The sequence below is a fragment of the Lissotriton vulgaris genome, chromosome 4_1 (assembly GCF_964263255.1).
Source record: "Lissotriton vulgaris chromosome 4_1, aLisVul1.2, whole genome shotgun sequence".
NCBI lineage: Eukaryota > Metazoa > Chordata > Amphibia > Caudata > Salamandridae > Lissotriton > Lissotriton vulgaris.
In genome coordinates this window covers 619,036,825-619,054,269 of record NC_141691.1, presented here as the reverse complement: position 1 = coordinate 619,054,269, position 17,445 = coordinate 619,036,825, and the positions used below count along the sequence as shown (strand labels likewise).

Genomic DNA, 17,445 nt, shown 5'->3' with positions numbered 1-17,445 from the left:
ACCGAGGGTCTCTGGAGAGTTCCTTAAAGGCACTGTATCCCTTTTCCAGACACATAATGGCAGCCTATGGGGCTTGTCTGTCCAACCTTTCCTCTCTATCATGACAAAGGATTTTTGTGAAGAGAAGTTTCTCTAGGTGTGAAACTTTACAAAGTGTGTAAAATCTAATATTATTTGGCTATCTTTTTCACTTCAAGATGAAGTGCTGGCCAATGTAGCCGTGTAGTTTTAGGCTGCATTATTTGTCTTTGATTTTCTCTTAAGTGTCTATGCAGGACTGCAGAAGAAGGCAACTTAAGAGACTATTTCGATTGCTCCGGGGTCCACGCACATGGGCGGGACTATTCACAAGATTATGACTATACACAAAGATCCCCTACTACAGAAGGCTTCTTACCTTTTTACTTTTAGAATTCTTCATGTTCTTTAAAAACAACACTAAGTCATGGACATATGTTGTCACATTGTGAAACCAAGCATGGGCCCCTGAGTTTCAGCTTAATTGAAAATACGTCTTCAAAAAGAACCAACTGGTCCTTTAATGGACTCACCTCAGTGAGGGACTCACATCAGGTACTGTTCTTTACAAACCCAAGAAAAAAGTATAATATGTAAAAGTGGTAGAATTAGTGTTTTGTTTGGCAGTGAATAGCTGTGGTGTACAAAATGTATATTTCGCACATGTAATTTACAAAATTTGTGAATTTCACCAGTGCAACATTTTGCAATTTGTTTCCAGCGGACAACTGCTGAGAGTAGTAAATGCCTTAAAAGCTTGGTTCAAGAAGAAAATGTCTCTTAGGAGATTTTTTTTCGTTCTTCAACAAATTTGCTTGCTGATATTTTGTCTGAAGCTAGTATATGAAGTATGCCTTAGTGTTCAATTTTTAATCTAGATACTATATACAAAAATAAAATTCGCAACTTCACACTCTCCTAAGCACTCAAGGAATCCACAGGTAGATTAAAGGACACAGAAGATAACTGCTACATATTATCATTTCCCTTCATCCATCATAATTTGACCTTCCAGATGTAGAGAGATATCCTTGTCCCCTTCCATGCTCATTATTACTTCTTGCCTTATATGCATGTCTTGTAGAAAAGGTAGTGTTATGTGGATATTGAACAGCAATGTTTTGCTTTTCCGAAATATAAAATTCTTTAATAATTGAACTGTGAAATGTTTCCTTGAAATTTGTTTTTAAACTTTGTTTGAGAACTACTCTCTTTGACATGCCAAATGAAAAACGTTCAATGGCCAGCACGTACACAAGATTACATTACATTCTAATAATCAGTCTTAGATGCACATGCATCAAAATAGTCAATAGCGATTCTTTAATTGAGTTTTTTTAAGGAATCGCAAATAAAGAGTCGCCATTGCCTATGCATGTAGGAATCTCAAAAAAATTGCGATTCCTACACATTCTTTATTTGCGACTCGCAAATTGTGAGTTAAGGATGCTTCCCATTCATTCCTAGGGGCCTCGAGGCCCCAATAGGTACATCACAAATTGCACATGCAATTTCAAGGGTGCAAGGGTGCCAAAAGGACACCCTGTTGCACCCCTGAAATGTCAATGTATCCACATGTTGCGCACACACATGCCCCAAGGGCATGTGTGTGTGTAACTTGGGACTTTGTAAATTGCTCTTTAGTGCATTTTCCAAAGAAATCGCAAATTACCATGAACTTGTGATTGACAGTAATTTGTGATTGCTATTTTACTGGTTAATGCATTGCATTTATTGAATCGCAATTTGCGATTCCTTAAATGCAATCGCAATGTAAGTAATCGCACATTTTGCGATTACTTAAATTGCGATTGTTGCATTTGGGATGATGCATCCCAAATGCAAAAATACTGGTCACAAATGGGCAGATTCTGCAAACCTGCCCGTTTGCAACCAGATCTTTCCTTGATGCATGTGACCCTTAATTCCTTAAATGAAAATCAACATTGTGGAGTACACTTTGGAATAGTATTCTTACCGACGAATTGAAAGGAGTGTATAAAATGCCCAAAAATATAAACGTGTTGGATGCAAAAGAAGGAATCTTTAAGATAAGACCAAGGGCCAGGTGCACAAAAAGTTTGAATTGTGATTTCCAAATTGCAATTCTTAACAAATTGCAATTAGGAAATCACAATTCCTTATATAAGAAAACTTTCAACTTCTAATTTGCGCAAATCAACCTACCTCTTGAATATTACTGAGGTAGGTAGCAATTTGTGCCCCTTTAAAATTGCAGTCATTACTGGGATGGTGGCTTGCTGAGGTCAGCAAACCACCATGTCTGCAACTGCTTTTAAATAAAGCAATCTTTTTTTTTTAAATGCAGTGTGTTTTCCTTGAAGGAAAACAGGATGAATTTAATAAGAAATTAATGAAAAAATGAAGTTTCATTTTTTAAGAATAAACAGTGGTCTGTGGGACCACTGTCCTCCGCTTAAAAATGTTTTTTCAACATGCTCAAAGGGGATGGGGTCCCAAAGGGGCCTTGTATCTCTCTATCAGCGTTTGTCATCTAGACCACCTCTATCTTGCTGAACAACATGGATTGTATTTTCCCACATCTTCGACAGCAAGTCACACAGCACCGATTTATGGTGTCTACAACACAGTGTTTGCTGTTTATTTTCATCCAGCCTCTGAAATTCTCCACAGCTGCTGCCTCCAACTGTGATGGATGTCACCAACAACGCTGAGGTAACTCGAGTGTGTGTGTTTTCATGTCTCAAAACCACCTCTGGGCCACCTCAATACAACTTGTTGCCAAAAATGTGGTATTTTTACTAGTGCAGGACTTTGCTGACAATTAAGTTAAATTTGTGCTGTTTTTCTGCCTGCCTATGTTGTGTCTAAGTCGTCAAGTGAGGGGACTTTGTCGGTGTTTTTCTGCTTGCCTGCGAGTTATCTATGTTGCCTAGCTTTTGGATAGATATCCATCAAAACCACTGACTCCACATTGCTGTTTAGCAAGGGATAATTCGATATTCACATATATTCATCTACGGCTGACTCATCCGCAGCATAGGTCTACTATTACAAGGAGGACGACCTTAATATATGATTAACAAAGAAAAGAGTCAATATCTCAAATAATAGCGGATCACTCTTGTGTGGCTGACAATCGGTATAGGAAGAAGGACGGTTATCCTAATAAGAAATTAATTTTGGGAAGACAGCCAATATACTCCTGATGAAGGCGGCTGTATTTTAATGTCCGTTGAAACGCGTTGAGCTAAGGGGAGAAGTGCAATACACACTGAGCAAGGATTACTCTGACTGTTGTAGAATTTTTACCTTGATTTTGCACCTCCCTCATTATTCTTAGGAAATGCTTAGGTTTAGAATGAATATATGATTTGTTCCGTTCTCATACTGTCTGTTTTCCCAAATTTTATTTTATTCAATTTTATATTTGTTTGTTTTTAACTTGGCTTTTATATGAATAAATTGTCACATTGAATCCATTTGTTTTTATAGAACTGTTTTGTTGAATTTTGCATTGCTCCAACTGACGGGTCCTGATGAGTGAATGACATTTGTTTAGTAGTTTGTAAGAATTGGTGTCTTCTGTTAAAACAACCCAAAGGGAATTTATCTTGACATATAGTCAGTTTTGGTACCCTATCCCTTTGGTGTGGGGTCCCTCTCTCTTTTACTAGAGATTCTCTCACAACATATCTTGCTTCTTTGCCCATTAAATTTGTTTGGTTTAAAGACAACAGTTGGGCTGGCTAACAATATGGCAGTATAGCGCTGATTTTTGAACTGTGAGGGAAGCGCACGCTTCTTACCTCACTGTTGGTGCCACACTGGTTTCAACGTGGATGATCCATGACGACACGGCCCATCACGTAGCAAGAATGTACCCGATGACACTTTTTGGCGAACTACCGCGCCGGGAGCCATCCGGCGAGGCGTGCCTTGCATGCCGCCATCTTTTGATTGGCATTATTTACTCCAAATTTTCTCTTCATACAAGCTACCTTTTGCCATCCACGGACATGGAATCACACCGCGGACATCGCGGTGATAATTTGAACACTATAAAATCGTCCAGAGGAATTTGCACACTGACGTTGTCATTCAATTTATGTTTCCTCACAAAGTGGTCTCTGCTGGAACTTCTGGTTTTTTGTCAACCCTGCAAGTTTCTTTCCAGGTTGGTTTAAACCTTCGTCTTGGTCTCATGTAGTTCATGGACACCAAGGTATACTATTGTCGTATTGACATTCTCTTGGGGACATTTTTTATTAAGCTGACAATTGCTGCTCCAGTAGTCCTTTGCATAAAGGTAGTTTATGTATACTACTATTGATTTTACATTAATTGTTTTCCAGCAGTGTGTCTTATCTTACCATGCAGTGTGGTTAGGGGGACAAGTAAAATTTTTAAATCTGAAACATTTCTTAACATTTTACAGTGGGTGTGCTCTTCAGCTTTCGTTATCAATGTCTGGCTCGCTCACAGAGTTTCCATTACTTTCATTATTTTGTAACTTTTTTGTGAGATATTTTAGTTCACGGTTGTTCGATTCCACATTGTTTGGCAATATTCTAGCCAATTATAGTATTTGTTGTGTTCTCACATTATCCCTTCATAGGGTTGGCATAGGGCACTTCTCCCTTCTGCTTACATACAATTGCCTACATGGGCTTATCTCAGTTTAATTTTAACCACATGGACTTTGGGCACTCACCTACAGGCGCTCATTGTGCATTTTACTTGTGTAATCCACACACTTTTCTCTTCCCTACATAGAGAGGAACTAGGGTTTATTTTCACATATTCAAACACTACATTTACACCCTTCTCTTAGGGATGGGAATGGGTTTCAGCCCCATTTGCCTATATACTCTTGTCTGGGAATGGGTACATGCCCTATTTGCCTACATACTTTTGCCTACATAGGTAACATACGGTTTTTACGGTCACAGTCCCATTTTATATTTACATAGTACCCTTGCACAGGGCACAATTTTATGGGTCTTTTACCCATTTACATTTTTACAGTCACCCTCCTTGGGCGACATATGGGTTACAATCCCAATCACGTTGCTCTTCACACTCTTGCATAGGATTAGAGGACGGTCATGGGTCTTATTCCCATTGACTGTAATTGTCTTTTTACATTGAGTTGTATTGCTATATTCTCAACGCAATGTTAATCACATTATTGATTGAATTGTTTTTTTGGGGAAATCGGGAGAGGATCAGATGTACTAATGCACTTCTTTTCTTCTTCTCTGTTTCCATTATGTCCATTTCCTCCTCGTGATGACGTACCTATTTTCTTCCTCGGTCTCTGGACTTTCATTGCCGTTCGTCTTGCTTTTTTTCCAGACTAACCTCCTGTTGTTGTTTCTTTTTCTTCTTTCCTCGTTGGTATTTTCTCTCTTTCTCTTCCTTTTTCCGGAGGAGATCATTCATCCTTCTTCTTTGCATCTGTGGGTAGGCTGGTGTCCGGTTTACGTTGTGCCTTGCTCTTCCTTCCCTTCCTGCCTGCCTGGCCAGTGGGTGAGTTTGGGGGTTAGTCCTTGGTGCGTCCATGTCTCTCTGTTCTTTGGTTGTTTACTTCTCCTTCTCCTCTGCTTGTTTCTCCTTCTTACCTTTTGTTGGTTAGTATGCGCATAACCTTTTCGTTCTTATTCACTCTCTGATTCTTTCGCCTATCTCTGCTCTCTCTCCTTTTCGGTACTGCTGTGTTTCTGTATTTGTTAATTTACATAGTGTTTGGGTCATTCCCACTTGTATGTTCTTGCTCTTTGCTCCTTTTTTGTATTCTCCTTCATGACTTTTCGCTTTGCCTTTCACACACTTTTCCTCTACGTTCTCTCTGTCACTCTGTTGTTCCTTTCTTGCCTTCTTTTCTTTGTTCACTCTCTTTATCTCTTCATCGTATTTTAAATTGTTATTCCGTTAGAAGGAAAGAGGATATATGTAGTATCCTGCATATTTATTGTAAGGTGTTTTACCTTCCCTGCTCAGCCAGTGTCTGTGCTCTGACTCATTGGAATTTTGGAGTCTGATGATGCCTCGGAATGTTGGGACTGTGAGAGGTAGAGTGACAGTTGGTCATGGGCTGAGCAGCTGACAGGCAGCCCCTGGTTGGGGCTCTGATCTACCACATAACTACATGATGTCCTGTACCTTACTACTTGTTATCATTATGAATAAAGCATCGTGAAATACAACCTTCCTGAGTGGACCTTCATCACTACACACTCCCTCTCCCCTTTTTGGGGAAGGATCCAGTATGTAGGCCTTGGAGTCTCAGAGACCCCTCTGAGAGAGCCCACTGTGTAAAGGGAACCTCTTGCTACAGAGATCAGGAAATTATACCACTTTCCCTGGGATCACAACTTACTGGACACTGGACGCAGCTTTGACTCCGGTTTGTGTCCCCATCACCTTCCCCCTCCTCTTTCCAGGCTGTTTCTCTCACACTCCCCTCCTCTTTCCCTCCTTCACTCTCTGACTACCTCCCCTGCTCCTACCCCCTCCCCATAATCTCTCCCCTTGCCTGCTTTTTCCCTTACTTATATGTCATTATTGTCTATCTCGCCCTTACATGTAACTATGTTGCCATGCTCTAACAACTGTGTAACCTTTATAACGATGTAACCTGCAATTATGGTCTGATACTCTTGTAAAGCGCTCTGATACCTTTGCGTCTAGCCAGCGCTATATAAAACCTTTTCAATAATAATTGACGGACATGACGGACACCACTGGGTTCCCTTAATGTTAGTACCATGTAGTGCCATGTAATGTTAGGGCGAGGCCCCCTGACATTAATACATAATACATATCAGTAGTGTGCTTTCTATTGATACTCTCTGTACCTAACCGGGTGGGGCCAGTCGGTACCAATGGCAGTAGTGATATAGCCAATATGGGGTCTTCATACATCGAGCATGTTGGTGTATTTTCTTTATACTATATACGCCCTTGCTAAGCTGTTTTATTTTTCAACCTTAGCTGCCCTTACTTTCACGTGTACTGCGCCTTCCCACTGTTGTGGTGACAAAAACCCATCAAACACAATCCTCAACAACAATCGTTGGTGTCGCTGCAATCTGCCCCTGCTGTTTTAGAGCTTTTCCTGCAGCCTTTTGCAGTTTTCGAGCGATTTCTAAACGTAGTCCCTAACTTTTGCGGCTCGATGAAATCGTACTGTGGAATCGTGCCGTTTATAATTACGGACTTTACTTTAATTGGATTGGCCTCTGCCGTTTTTTAACATTTGGGATTGGCTTACCAACGGACCAATCATGTGTTCCAGTTCAGCCATTCTACCAATAGGCTGTTTTTACACACACAGAACCCAGTATTCCCCGGAAACATTACCTGACATCATGGCTTTGCAAACGAGTGTTTTCTCTCGACTTCAGGTCGTGTACACAGGGTATTACATCTGAAGTTTCCACTATTTTGGAGTATTACTTTGGATTCTATACTGCAGGGACGCCATTCTTGGCGGCGTTTTCATGCCGTTGTTGGTGACATTTGATTGGTCTAAAGAAGGGCCAATAAGATCTTCTATATGGCCGTATTAACCAATAGGTACAGCGCACAGAGTATTTTGCCCAAACTTGTTGGACTTGATATCCACGAGACACGGTGCTCCGTGTTATCCTGATTTAAGCTTGGTTCCTTAAATTTAGCAGTCGGAATAACTTATAAAATTAAGAAATAGCTGGAATTTTTGCCCGGCCCCACACTACACATGCGACTCGTTGAGGAATGCGTGTGTACTCTGTTGATTGGTGAATAGTCTCTGCCCAATTAGAGGAATTACAGATAGTTTCCTCACTGGTCCACTCTTAAACTAGGCATTCCTCTTCCAGCCAATCACTAGCCATGGTTGACGGTTTCCATTGTGGTCAGCCACTGGGCTATATAAGCGCAGTCTCCACCTGCATTGGTACCTTCCCCTCGGCTCAGTGGAAGCCTGAGGTACCGACGGACAGGTGGGTGGAATGGCGCTCGGTTAAGAAACCACCTAGCCCTCTGCAGCATCCTATTGGAGTGATGGCCTGTTCTTTTGGAGTACTGTTCTGACCTTCCTTTCTGGGCTGGTACTTCTTGCCCAGAGCTTTTAGGTTGGGCAGTTTATTTTCTTGCTCCACCTCTTGCTCTACTATCAGCTGTTGCATTTGGTGCTTCTATCTTTTTAGAGAACGCTAGATAAGTGTCATCTGTCAGCTTTGACTGGTCCATGGACCCCATCCTTTGTCCACTGTTTTATGTTTAAAGTAGGTAGTTTGAGGGAGATTCATAACAAATATGGATTAATAAATCATTGATCTGTTATTTGAAAAAGAATAATTTGAAAATAGATATTTCGCTACCTTTTCTATCTCCTCAGAGCAGGGCCTCTATTGAACTGACCGAGTGCCAGGCGAGGTGAGGCCTTCCCCCATAAATTCTTTGGGTGAGTTTCAACAATCAAATATCTGTTCTAAATGAGATTAAAGGCCAATATATGTGATGTTTATTGTATACATTGCTGTTTCTCACATTTTTTGCATGTATGTCTCGTGTCTGTTGTTTTCTTTTTCTCCATACAGGTGAGAATACACTGACCTACCACGTGGTATACGGTAGGCATCCACATAGTTTGTGGTTTTCTTGACAAGTGATTGGTAACTAGTCCAGTATTTGTTGCAGTAGTACTTTACATCATAGGTCCTGAAGAAAGCCTTTACAGGCTGAAACATGTCGACCAGATCCATCTGATTGATAGTAATATTTGTTTAATACTATCCACATACTGTTGCTTTTAATATTACCTCTGTGATGACCCCCTTAATAAAGTATGTTGCCTTGGCATCACACTAGGTAATTTTAGCTCACTTTTTGATTTTCTTTCACACTTTCTTTCACTGCAACTTCTCCCATCTAGCCATGTCATATATACATCTTTTCTGTCACTGGAGGATCTGTTTCTAGGGCTCCTCACAATATCAACTGGTGAGAGACCTAGCAGATACCAGTTCTTGTACAAAAAAATCCCAGATGACGAGCTTCTGCCAAGTGGTGGGCTGATGGGAGTATTTCTGTCTTGTTCCCACACTCTATTTTTATCCAGACACCTGTTCATACATGCACCACTTTTGGAATTGTCATACAATATTGAGCCCACAGTAGACCTCCAGTATCCCTTGTGTTTTTATAACATCTTATAAGCATAACTTACCCTGGGAACAAGATGGGAAAACAAAGTTTAGTATGCCTGAACTCAGAATGTTAACACGCATCTTTTAGTACAGGTAATTTTTATATTCTGTGTTTGAAAATACCACTTTTAGAAAGTAGTGCCCAGATGCATCAAGCATTTTTGGAGTCGCAAACTGTGCGATTCCTTAAAATCGGCCGTTTGCGACTCCAAAAATGCTTTTTGATATGCATCATTACTTTTTGTTAAAATTCGCTAATCTTGCGAATTTCTTAAATGCGATTGCATTTAAGGAATCGCAATTGTGCGATTCCTTAAATGGAATTCATCATTGTAAAAAAATTAGCGAATTTTAAAATTGCAAGTGCAAATTACCACGAGTTTGAACCTCGTGGTAATTTGCACAATTGTTTAAAAAAGCACAAAAATGCATTTTTTAAACTGTTAAGTTACAGACACACATGTCCTTAGGACATGTGTGTATGTAACTTACATGTAAAAGTGCATTTCATGGGTGCAGGGGGGGGTCCTTTGGACCCCCCTCTCCACCCTTGAAATGCTTTGTTGAATTCCGATTTTCAAATTGCGAATTCGCAATTCCCATTCATTCCTATGGGCATTTCAGCCCATAGGAATGAATGGGAATTGCGAATTCGCTATTTAAAACTCGCAATTTTATTGCGATTCGTTAAAAATTGCGATTTTTACCGAATCTCAGTAAAATTGCGAAAAAAATGATGCATTGCCATTTGCGATTCCTTTTTTGCGATTCCTTATTTTTCGCAAATAAGGAATCGCAAATGACAACGTTGATGCATCTACCCATTGGTATTTTCTTGCCTGACCATCAAGTTTGCCTCTGCTAGGTTTATGTATTGCATGTCTGGCTTTTGGATGACAAGGGCTGGAGAAGGGCAGCAGCTCCAGAAGTCTGATAAGTCAGGGCTGGGCGGAATAGGCCTGGTCTGCATTTGGAGTGGTGGGAGGAGTCGCATCTTCATCTGAATAGGACTGTGCCTGCCTTCCACAATGATGGCTCTGCCCCACTGTGGTGTGTCTGGAGCCAGGGCTCACACTGACAATGGAGGTTGTTGTGCACTTGCAAAGTGCCCCACAGAACTGGTTTTGGCTGGGTACAGAAAATCTCTGCCTTCAGAGAACAAAGGATTTTGGTGTATAAAAAGCGGGGCCCAGGCCCCAGAGTTTTAGATCACTTCTGGGAAATCAAGAGGAACCTTTGCCAAGTAGAAGAGCTAGATAAGCTGAGGAGGAATACTGCCCCTGTGCTATTTGCTGTCTGGGGTTGGCCTGCAGCGGCTGCTTGCTGCCAAGGAAAGGAGAAAAAGGACTTTGCTGTTTGCTTTGTACTTGAAGAAAAGATCTCCAAGGGCTTGAAACTGAACTTGCCTCCTGTTCTGAAGTCTCAGGGACACAAAGACTTCACCACCAGCTCCCCTGAACTTCCTTGCTGGGAGTTCTGACCTGCAAAGAGGTGCCTGCTGTTATTTGGGACCACTAGAGAGAGTTTTCTGCTGGGGGCTGGAAGAATCCACGCATCGTTCCGGATCGTCGCATCGCATCGAGGCACCAGGTTTGTTGCATTTTTGGGGGACGCAGTAAGAAACCGACGCATCACCCCCCACGCAGTAAGAAACTGACGCATCACCTCCTGTCCGGTAAGGAACCGATGCATCACCTCCCCTGCGCAGCAGTCAGGAAGTGATGCATCACCTCCCCTAGAGCAAGGAACCAACACATCACCTTCCCTGAGTGTAAGGAACCGACACATCAACTTCCCTGCAGCCCGTTTTGTTTGTTTGCGTGACGCAACCCGGGAACTTTGTGTGAAAAGTGTTGCATCTGCAATTTGCTTTGAACTGAACTATTTCTAACATCTGAAAGTCATATTTGTATTACTGTATTGTGGATTTTTGTTGTTTGGTCTTGTTTTGGTTTAGATAAAGATGACTTATTTTTCTGAACTGGTGTGGTGTTCATTCGTAGTGTTTTCACTGGATTACTGTATATGTTCACAAATGCTTTATACTGTGATAAGTCTGTCTGCTTATGCCAAGATACCTGGGGGGTGGGCAGGGTTTTTTTTAGAAGTGTATCCCCACACCATGACTAGAAGCAAGTGTCCCTATTTGGACAAAGGCAACTACCTCTGCCAACTACAGACCCCCATTTCTAACACCCGCCAATACTCTTTGTGGTCACTTCCGCCAATACTGTTAGATTATATCTACACTCTTAGTTCAAATTGCACATCTTTTGTACACACCATTATAAAGTTTTTTTTTTTTTGTTTGGACTTGTGTCTGTTTTGTATCTTATATGTAATCTATGTACTCTGAAGTCCTCATGTAATGTACCTGGTTCTGTTGAAAAGCGCTCTGACACCTTCGGGTAAGGTACGCGCTATATAAAAATACGTAAATAAATAAAATGTACAATCACTACCGTCAAAGTAGGTGCCAAAAACTGTATGAGGTGCTGCCATTTAGCTGTGTTTTGCAGGGTCATCAAACGTCATTTTTAAATGTCCCTATCTTATTTTTAAACCTTCACAAATAGCCTCTGCACCCGTTGCAAGACTTCCGCACTGCAGTTATTTATTGCAGAGGTCTCACAAGGAGTGTGCGCCCCTGCCAGGATGAGTGTGGGGCCACCGCCACGAGGAGTGCGGGCCCCTGACAGGACAAGTGCGGAGGCCCTTTGTGAATAGGCCCCTTAACTAAATCAATGGGGATTATGGAAACATCACATTTCTCTTTCTAAGTCAGACTGAGGTAATTCCACTGCAGTACCTGTTATTGAACAGTAAACAATGTGCGGAGCAATCTTGCTCATATCTTCATAACCAAGGCCCATCTCAGCAAGCTTCCCGGGGACGTAGTTTTCAACAAAAACGTCACAGACGCCTGCAAGCTGAAAAAAAGGAGAACGGGATAATGTTTATTAGCTCAACTTCCCTTTCAGGAATACTTGGAACAGTTGTAAAGTACAAAAGTGATTGTGTGCACATGTCTACACATTTGGACCACAAATGAGCAACAGAGTGGTGCGTTGTTCAGCATAAACCAAACACCTAACTTTGACTCGGAATCATCACATCACTTTCTTCCAGGGGACAAGTCCTAAAAAAATAAGTGGGGGGACGCTGATGTCACGACAGGAAGTGGCGTCACAAAAGCTGGCTTGCACCATCAGACTCATTGCCTCCCCTAGCTCACCCCTTAGATGCGATTGCATCAGAGAAGCCAGCGCATGAGCAGCGTTCTGAATGAGCTCCGATCTCGCCCCAGAGAGGCCAAAGAATGTGTGGCTCCATTTGCTCCAGTTATCGAGCTCCCGGTACATAAGTGAGGGGATGCCGTCCACCCGCGTGGTACCCCGACTGGAGCCCTGCTTTCTTCCTCTGCGTACCCCATCACCTTTTCCTGTTTTCTATCCAGGGTAGGGTGACCAGTTGTTACGGATTTCCCCGGGCAGACCCAAGTTTTAGAGGTCTGCCCCAGTGTCCTGACACTTTTCTTAATTAAAGGTAAACATCCCGGTTTTCAGGACAAAGGTCAGGTCATTCTGTAAATCAGAAATGAAAGTTATACCTCCATTTACAGGCAGTTCTAAAGACTGAAATGTTAAGTAATGTTTTTGTCTCTGCTAGGAGTAGGCAGCCATAAACCGAGTGGAGAGGAGGGCAGGGGGAGTTCAGGGTGGAGCGATCCTGCCATAGAAATATATATATATGATCAAGGTCCAGGTCGGACCGAAACGCGTCATGGCGGCATACGGATGCGTGGCGAAACAATTCTGAATAAACAATGAAGCACGAAAAAATGGGTTCCGCGTTTGTCTATCCGAGTCCTTGCTGGTGATTGGATTCCGTGAGATAGAGCACTGGAATATATATATATATATATATATATATATTTTCTCTCCACGATCCCCGGTGAGATTTACGAAGCTGTCGTTGGGCGGTCCGAGCCTGGACACCGGAAGTCAAAAAACGTCCTTTCAATGATCTCTTAATGATATATAAAAGATACTCGGACACCTTCCTTCTGCAAACAGCGATTTATTGCGGCAACAAACAACGCGTTTCGGCGGTTAAACCTTGATCACGTTCGAACGTGATCAAGGCTTAACCGCCGAAACGTGTTGTTTGTTGCCGCAATAAATCGCTGTTTGCAGAAGGAAGGTGTCCGAGTATCTTTTATATATCATTAAGAGATCGTTGAAAGGATACATATATATATTCACAGAAAAAACCATAGGTTATAGACCATATATAGTTAGGAATTTGCATTTACAAAACCTTGAAAATTCACTGAAAAAACCATAGGTTATAGACCATATATAGTTAGGGATTAGCATTTAAAAAAACTTATTTTATTTGCACAAAACCATTGAAATTCCATATATAGTTAGTTGCACTAACTATATATCGCGGACCCGCAATCCACTGCTAATGATGTCACATATTAAGCATTCATGACATGGTCAGTGACATCACTGATGACATCACTGATGACATCTCAAATGACATCACTGATGACATCACTGATGACCCAGTGACTGTATGTTTCTGTAAAGTTAAAATATGTCTTACATATTGAAGAATGAGTGGATGTATAAGTGTCTGGATGAAGGATTTAGTAGGTGCATGACTGACTGTATGAGAGAATGATTAAATGTGTCTCACTGAGTGCATGGGTTAGTGATTAAAGTGTCTTAATTTGGCAATCATTATTTATGTTCTTCTGTAAACTGCTGCATGTTTAAATCAGTAGCTATATCAGTAACTATATGGGTTATTGAATGGTTGCCCAAGTATTTGTATGGGAGACTGAGTATGTGTGTGGGTGGCTGGGAGGTGTATAACTCTGTGCAGAGATGTGTGAGCAGTTGATTCCCTAGGTGTATGGGTTCAAAAGTGCATGTAGAAACAGCTGTATGGACAGTTGACTGTGTGCATGAGTATATTGGTGAGTGAATGGATATCTCAGTTCTACATGTCAAAGTAAGTACATATGTAAAACACACTCCATGTGAGAGTTGACATATATAAATAACTGAACATAAGAGCCAGTGAATGTGAGAGTGGCTGTATGAATCATTGTGAACTTGTATCAAGGATTGTATAAGAGAGTAAATATGTGTTAGTATATGTTTGAATAAGTAAGGTGTGTATAACTGTATAGTTGAGGAAATGGAGGTGTGATTGATTCTTTGCATGACTGACTAGGTGTGTGAGTAACTCCATGGATGTGTGACAGTCTGTGAGTGCCTGTTTACACTGAGTGTATCTAAGGTTATATTAGAGTCTGAAGATGTATTATCACATAAATGATATCATCAGTGATGTAATCAGTAATGTCAAATGAGATGTCAGTGATGTCATCGGTGATGTCATTTGAGATGTCATCAGTGATGTCATCAGTGATGTCATTTGAGATGTCATCAGTGATGTCACTGACCATGTCATGAATGATGTAATATGTGACATCATTAGCAGTGGATTGCGGGTCCGCGATATATAGTTAGTGCAACTAACTATATATGGAATTTCAATGGTTTTGTGCAAATAAAATAAGTTTTTTTAAATGCTAATCCCTAACTATATATGGTCTATAACCTATGGTTTTTTCAGTGAATTTTCAAGGTTTTGTAAATGCAAATTCCTAACTATATATGGTCTATAACCTATGGTTTTTTCTGTGAATTTCATTGGTTTTTTAAAAGCTAATATCTATAGCTGTAAAATATATTCTTTATTAAGTGACGTATCACGTAGCCCGTGAGACGCCTCATGATGCATCGCATAACCGTGACGTATCGTCTCTGCAGCGCAAACCAAACCCAAAACGTAAGCGCGCCAGAACACGCTTAAAGATATATATATATTTTTTTAACCTTAATTAGACAAAATCCACACGTGCACATATCACAAACGTTCAAAAAACACAATATGTCGGACTCCCGTTACGCTGCCGGTTAGTTGCCCGGTTAACGTACCAGGAAGCACCTTTACCGCGAAAAATCGCAATTTTTTTTTTCTTTTGCCCCGCAGGGAACTTTAATAGCCCCCTCATCAATCCTAGGGGTTTAGGAGGGGTCTGCCTTACCCCTTTCATTCATTTACACCTTTTTTTTTCCACCTCTTGTTTCTCGATACCACAGAGAGACAAGATGGCGGCCGCTCCAGACTGTTTACAATGATAACAGCCAATCAGCTTCTCCTCAGACTCCAGTTACACTGCCGGTTAGCTTCCCGGTTAGCTGCCCGGTTAGCTGCCCGGTTCGCGTACCAAGACGCGTCTCTATGGCGAAAAAATCGGATTTTTTTTTTTTTTTTTTGGCCCCGCATGGCTTTATAATATCCCCCTCATCAATCCTAGGGGGTCAGAAGGGGTCTACCTTGCCCTCTTTCCTTCATTTCCCCCTTTGTTTTGGCCTCCTCTTGTCTCTCGATCCTACCGAGAGACAAGATGGCGGCCGCTCCGGACTGTTTACAATGTTGACAGCCAATCAGCTACTCCTCAGACTCCCGTTACACTGCCGGTTAGCTTCCCGGTTAGCTGCCCGGTTAGCTGCCCGGTTCGCGTACCAAGACGCGTCTCTACGGCGAAAAAATCGGAATTTTTTTTTGTTTTTGGGCCCGGCGTGGCTCTATAATATCCCCCTCATCAATCCTAGGGGGTCAGAAGGGGTCTACCTTGCCCCCTTTCCTTCATTTCCCCCTTTGTTTTGGCCTCCTCTTGTCTCTCGATCCTAGCGAGAGACAAGATGGCGGCCGCTCCAGACTGTTTAGAATGTTGACAGACACCGGAGAGCCAATCAGCTTCGCTTCGCAAAGTTCCGATACGCGAAAAGTTCGCGAACCGGAGTGCTGCCTGGAGCGCTGTTACAGATATATATCTTGTTTTAAACGTTAATTTCTCAAAATTCACTGAAGCACATATATTGAGACCTAGCAAAGGCACATCGGGCTAACAGTCCCTACAATTTTGCCAAGTTTCGTGGAAATCCATTCAGCCGTTCGGGCTAAAAGTGAGGCCAACCGCCCTATGGAAATTAACATGGGAAAAACACGTTTTGGGACCCCCCTTTTTTCTCGGCCCCCCCTTGACGAACCCCCCCCCCCAAATTTCCAGGAGCTGCTCAGAAACAAAATGTGCCATTTTCCTGAAAATTTCAGCCAATTCCGTCCACAAACGCCAAAGTTATTAGGCATAGAATTTTCAAAAGTTCCATAGAGAAAAAATCCTAACTATATATACCTACTGGCTATCGCCAGTAGGTAATATATATATATATATATATATATATATATATATATATATATATATATATATATATATATATATATATATATATATATATATATATATATATATATATATATATATCTTCACAACACTTTCCGCTTCTCTTAGTGGAAAAAAGGCCAGCACGCTGGAATCCAATTAAGAAATTTTATTATGCAAACCCCCCTTCACCCCCGACAGACGCGTTTCGCTACTCTAGCTTAATCAGTGTCAGTTAGTTTGTGCAAACTTGCGTACTTTTAAACCTATTGGCCACTACCCACATAGTTGACATAGATGAAGTCCTTTGAAGGTATAATGTGGCGGCCATCTTGTAACGTATAATTGTTAAAAAATACATGGTTTAAAAGACTTAAAGCAATAAAATGTAAAGTGCTCAGTGCTCATTAAAAACATATCTTACAACAAACATTTCATTTCACTATTTACATACCAGTTGGTGTTATGACAATATTGACAAATTAGGTACTATTAAGGGTCAAGGTATATGTTAGAATTCATATAAGTTTTCATTATTTAGCATTTGGGGTATATATTCCCAATTACTCATAACCTTAAAGATCTGAGACCCTCCTATAATTGTCACTGTTTTTTTCTGTTTTGCAGCCCTGTATGGGCATTTATACTTTTTACACCAGAATTTTACATTTGAAAGCGGGCGGGAGATTTTTTGAAATACAAAGGTAGTAATAACTGTTGTTTTTTGTATAAAATCCTGAGTACCACTATTTGTTACACAAAATGCATGATCCCATGCACTTTTATCAGAGATGGACCCACAGTTCCTCGTCGTTGTTCAGGCCCCATGGAGTCATGGTTTTAAGATCTATAATGTACCTTGACTCCAGGATTCTCAAAGCCTTCTCTCTGTCACCTCCTCGTTCTCATTTATTCACCTGATCTATACAGTAGAAC

General features: G+C 41.2%; 1 protein-coding gene across 1 annotated transcript in view; it reads right to left on the bottom strand.

Annotated features, from left to right (window-relative positions):
• SUGCT (succinyl-CoA:glutarate-CoA transferase) overlaps window positions 1-17,445 on the bottom strand; it is a 3,450,745-nt gene that overhangs the window by 2,977,346 nt on the left and 455,954 nt on the right. The window contains exon 6 of the mRNA XM_086964866.1: window positions 12,007-12,127. Within this exon, the coding sequence (XP_086820992.1) occupies window positions 12,007-12,127 (121 nt within the window). The remainder of the gene's footprint in view (window positions 1-12,006; window positions 12,128-17,445) is intronic.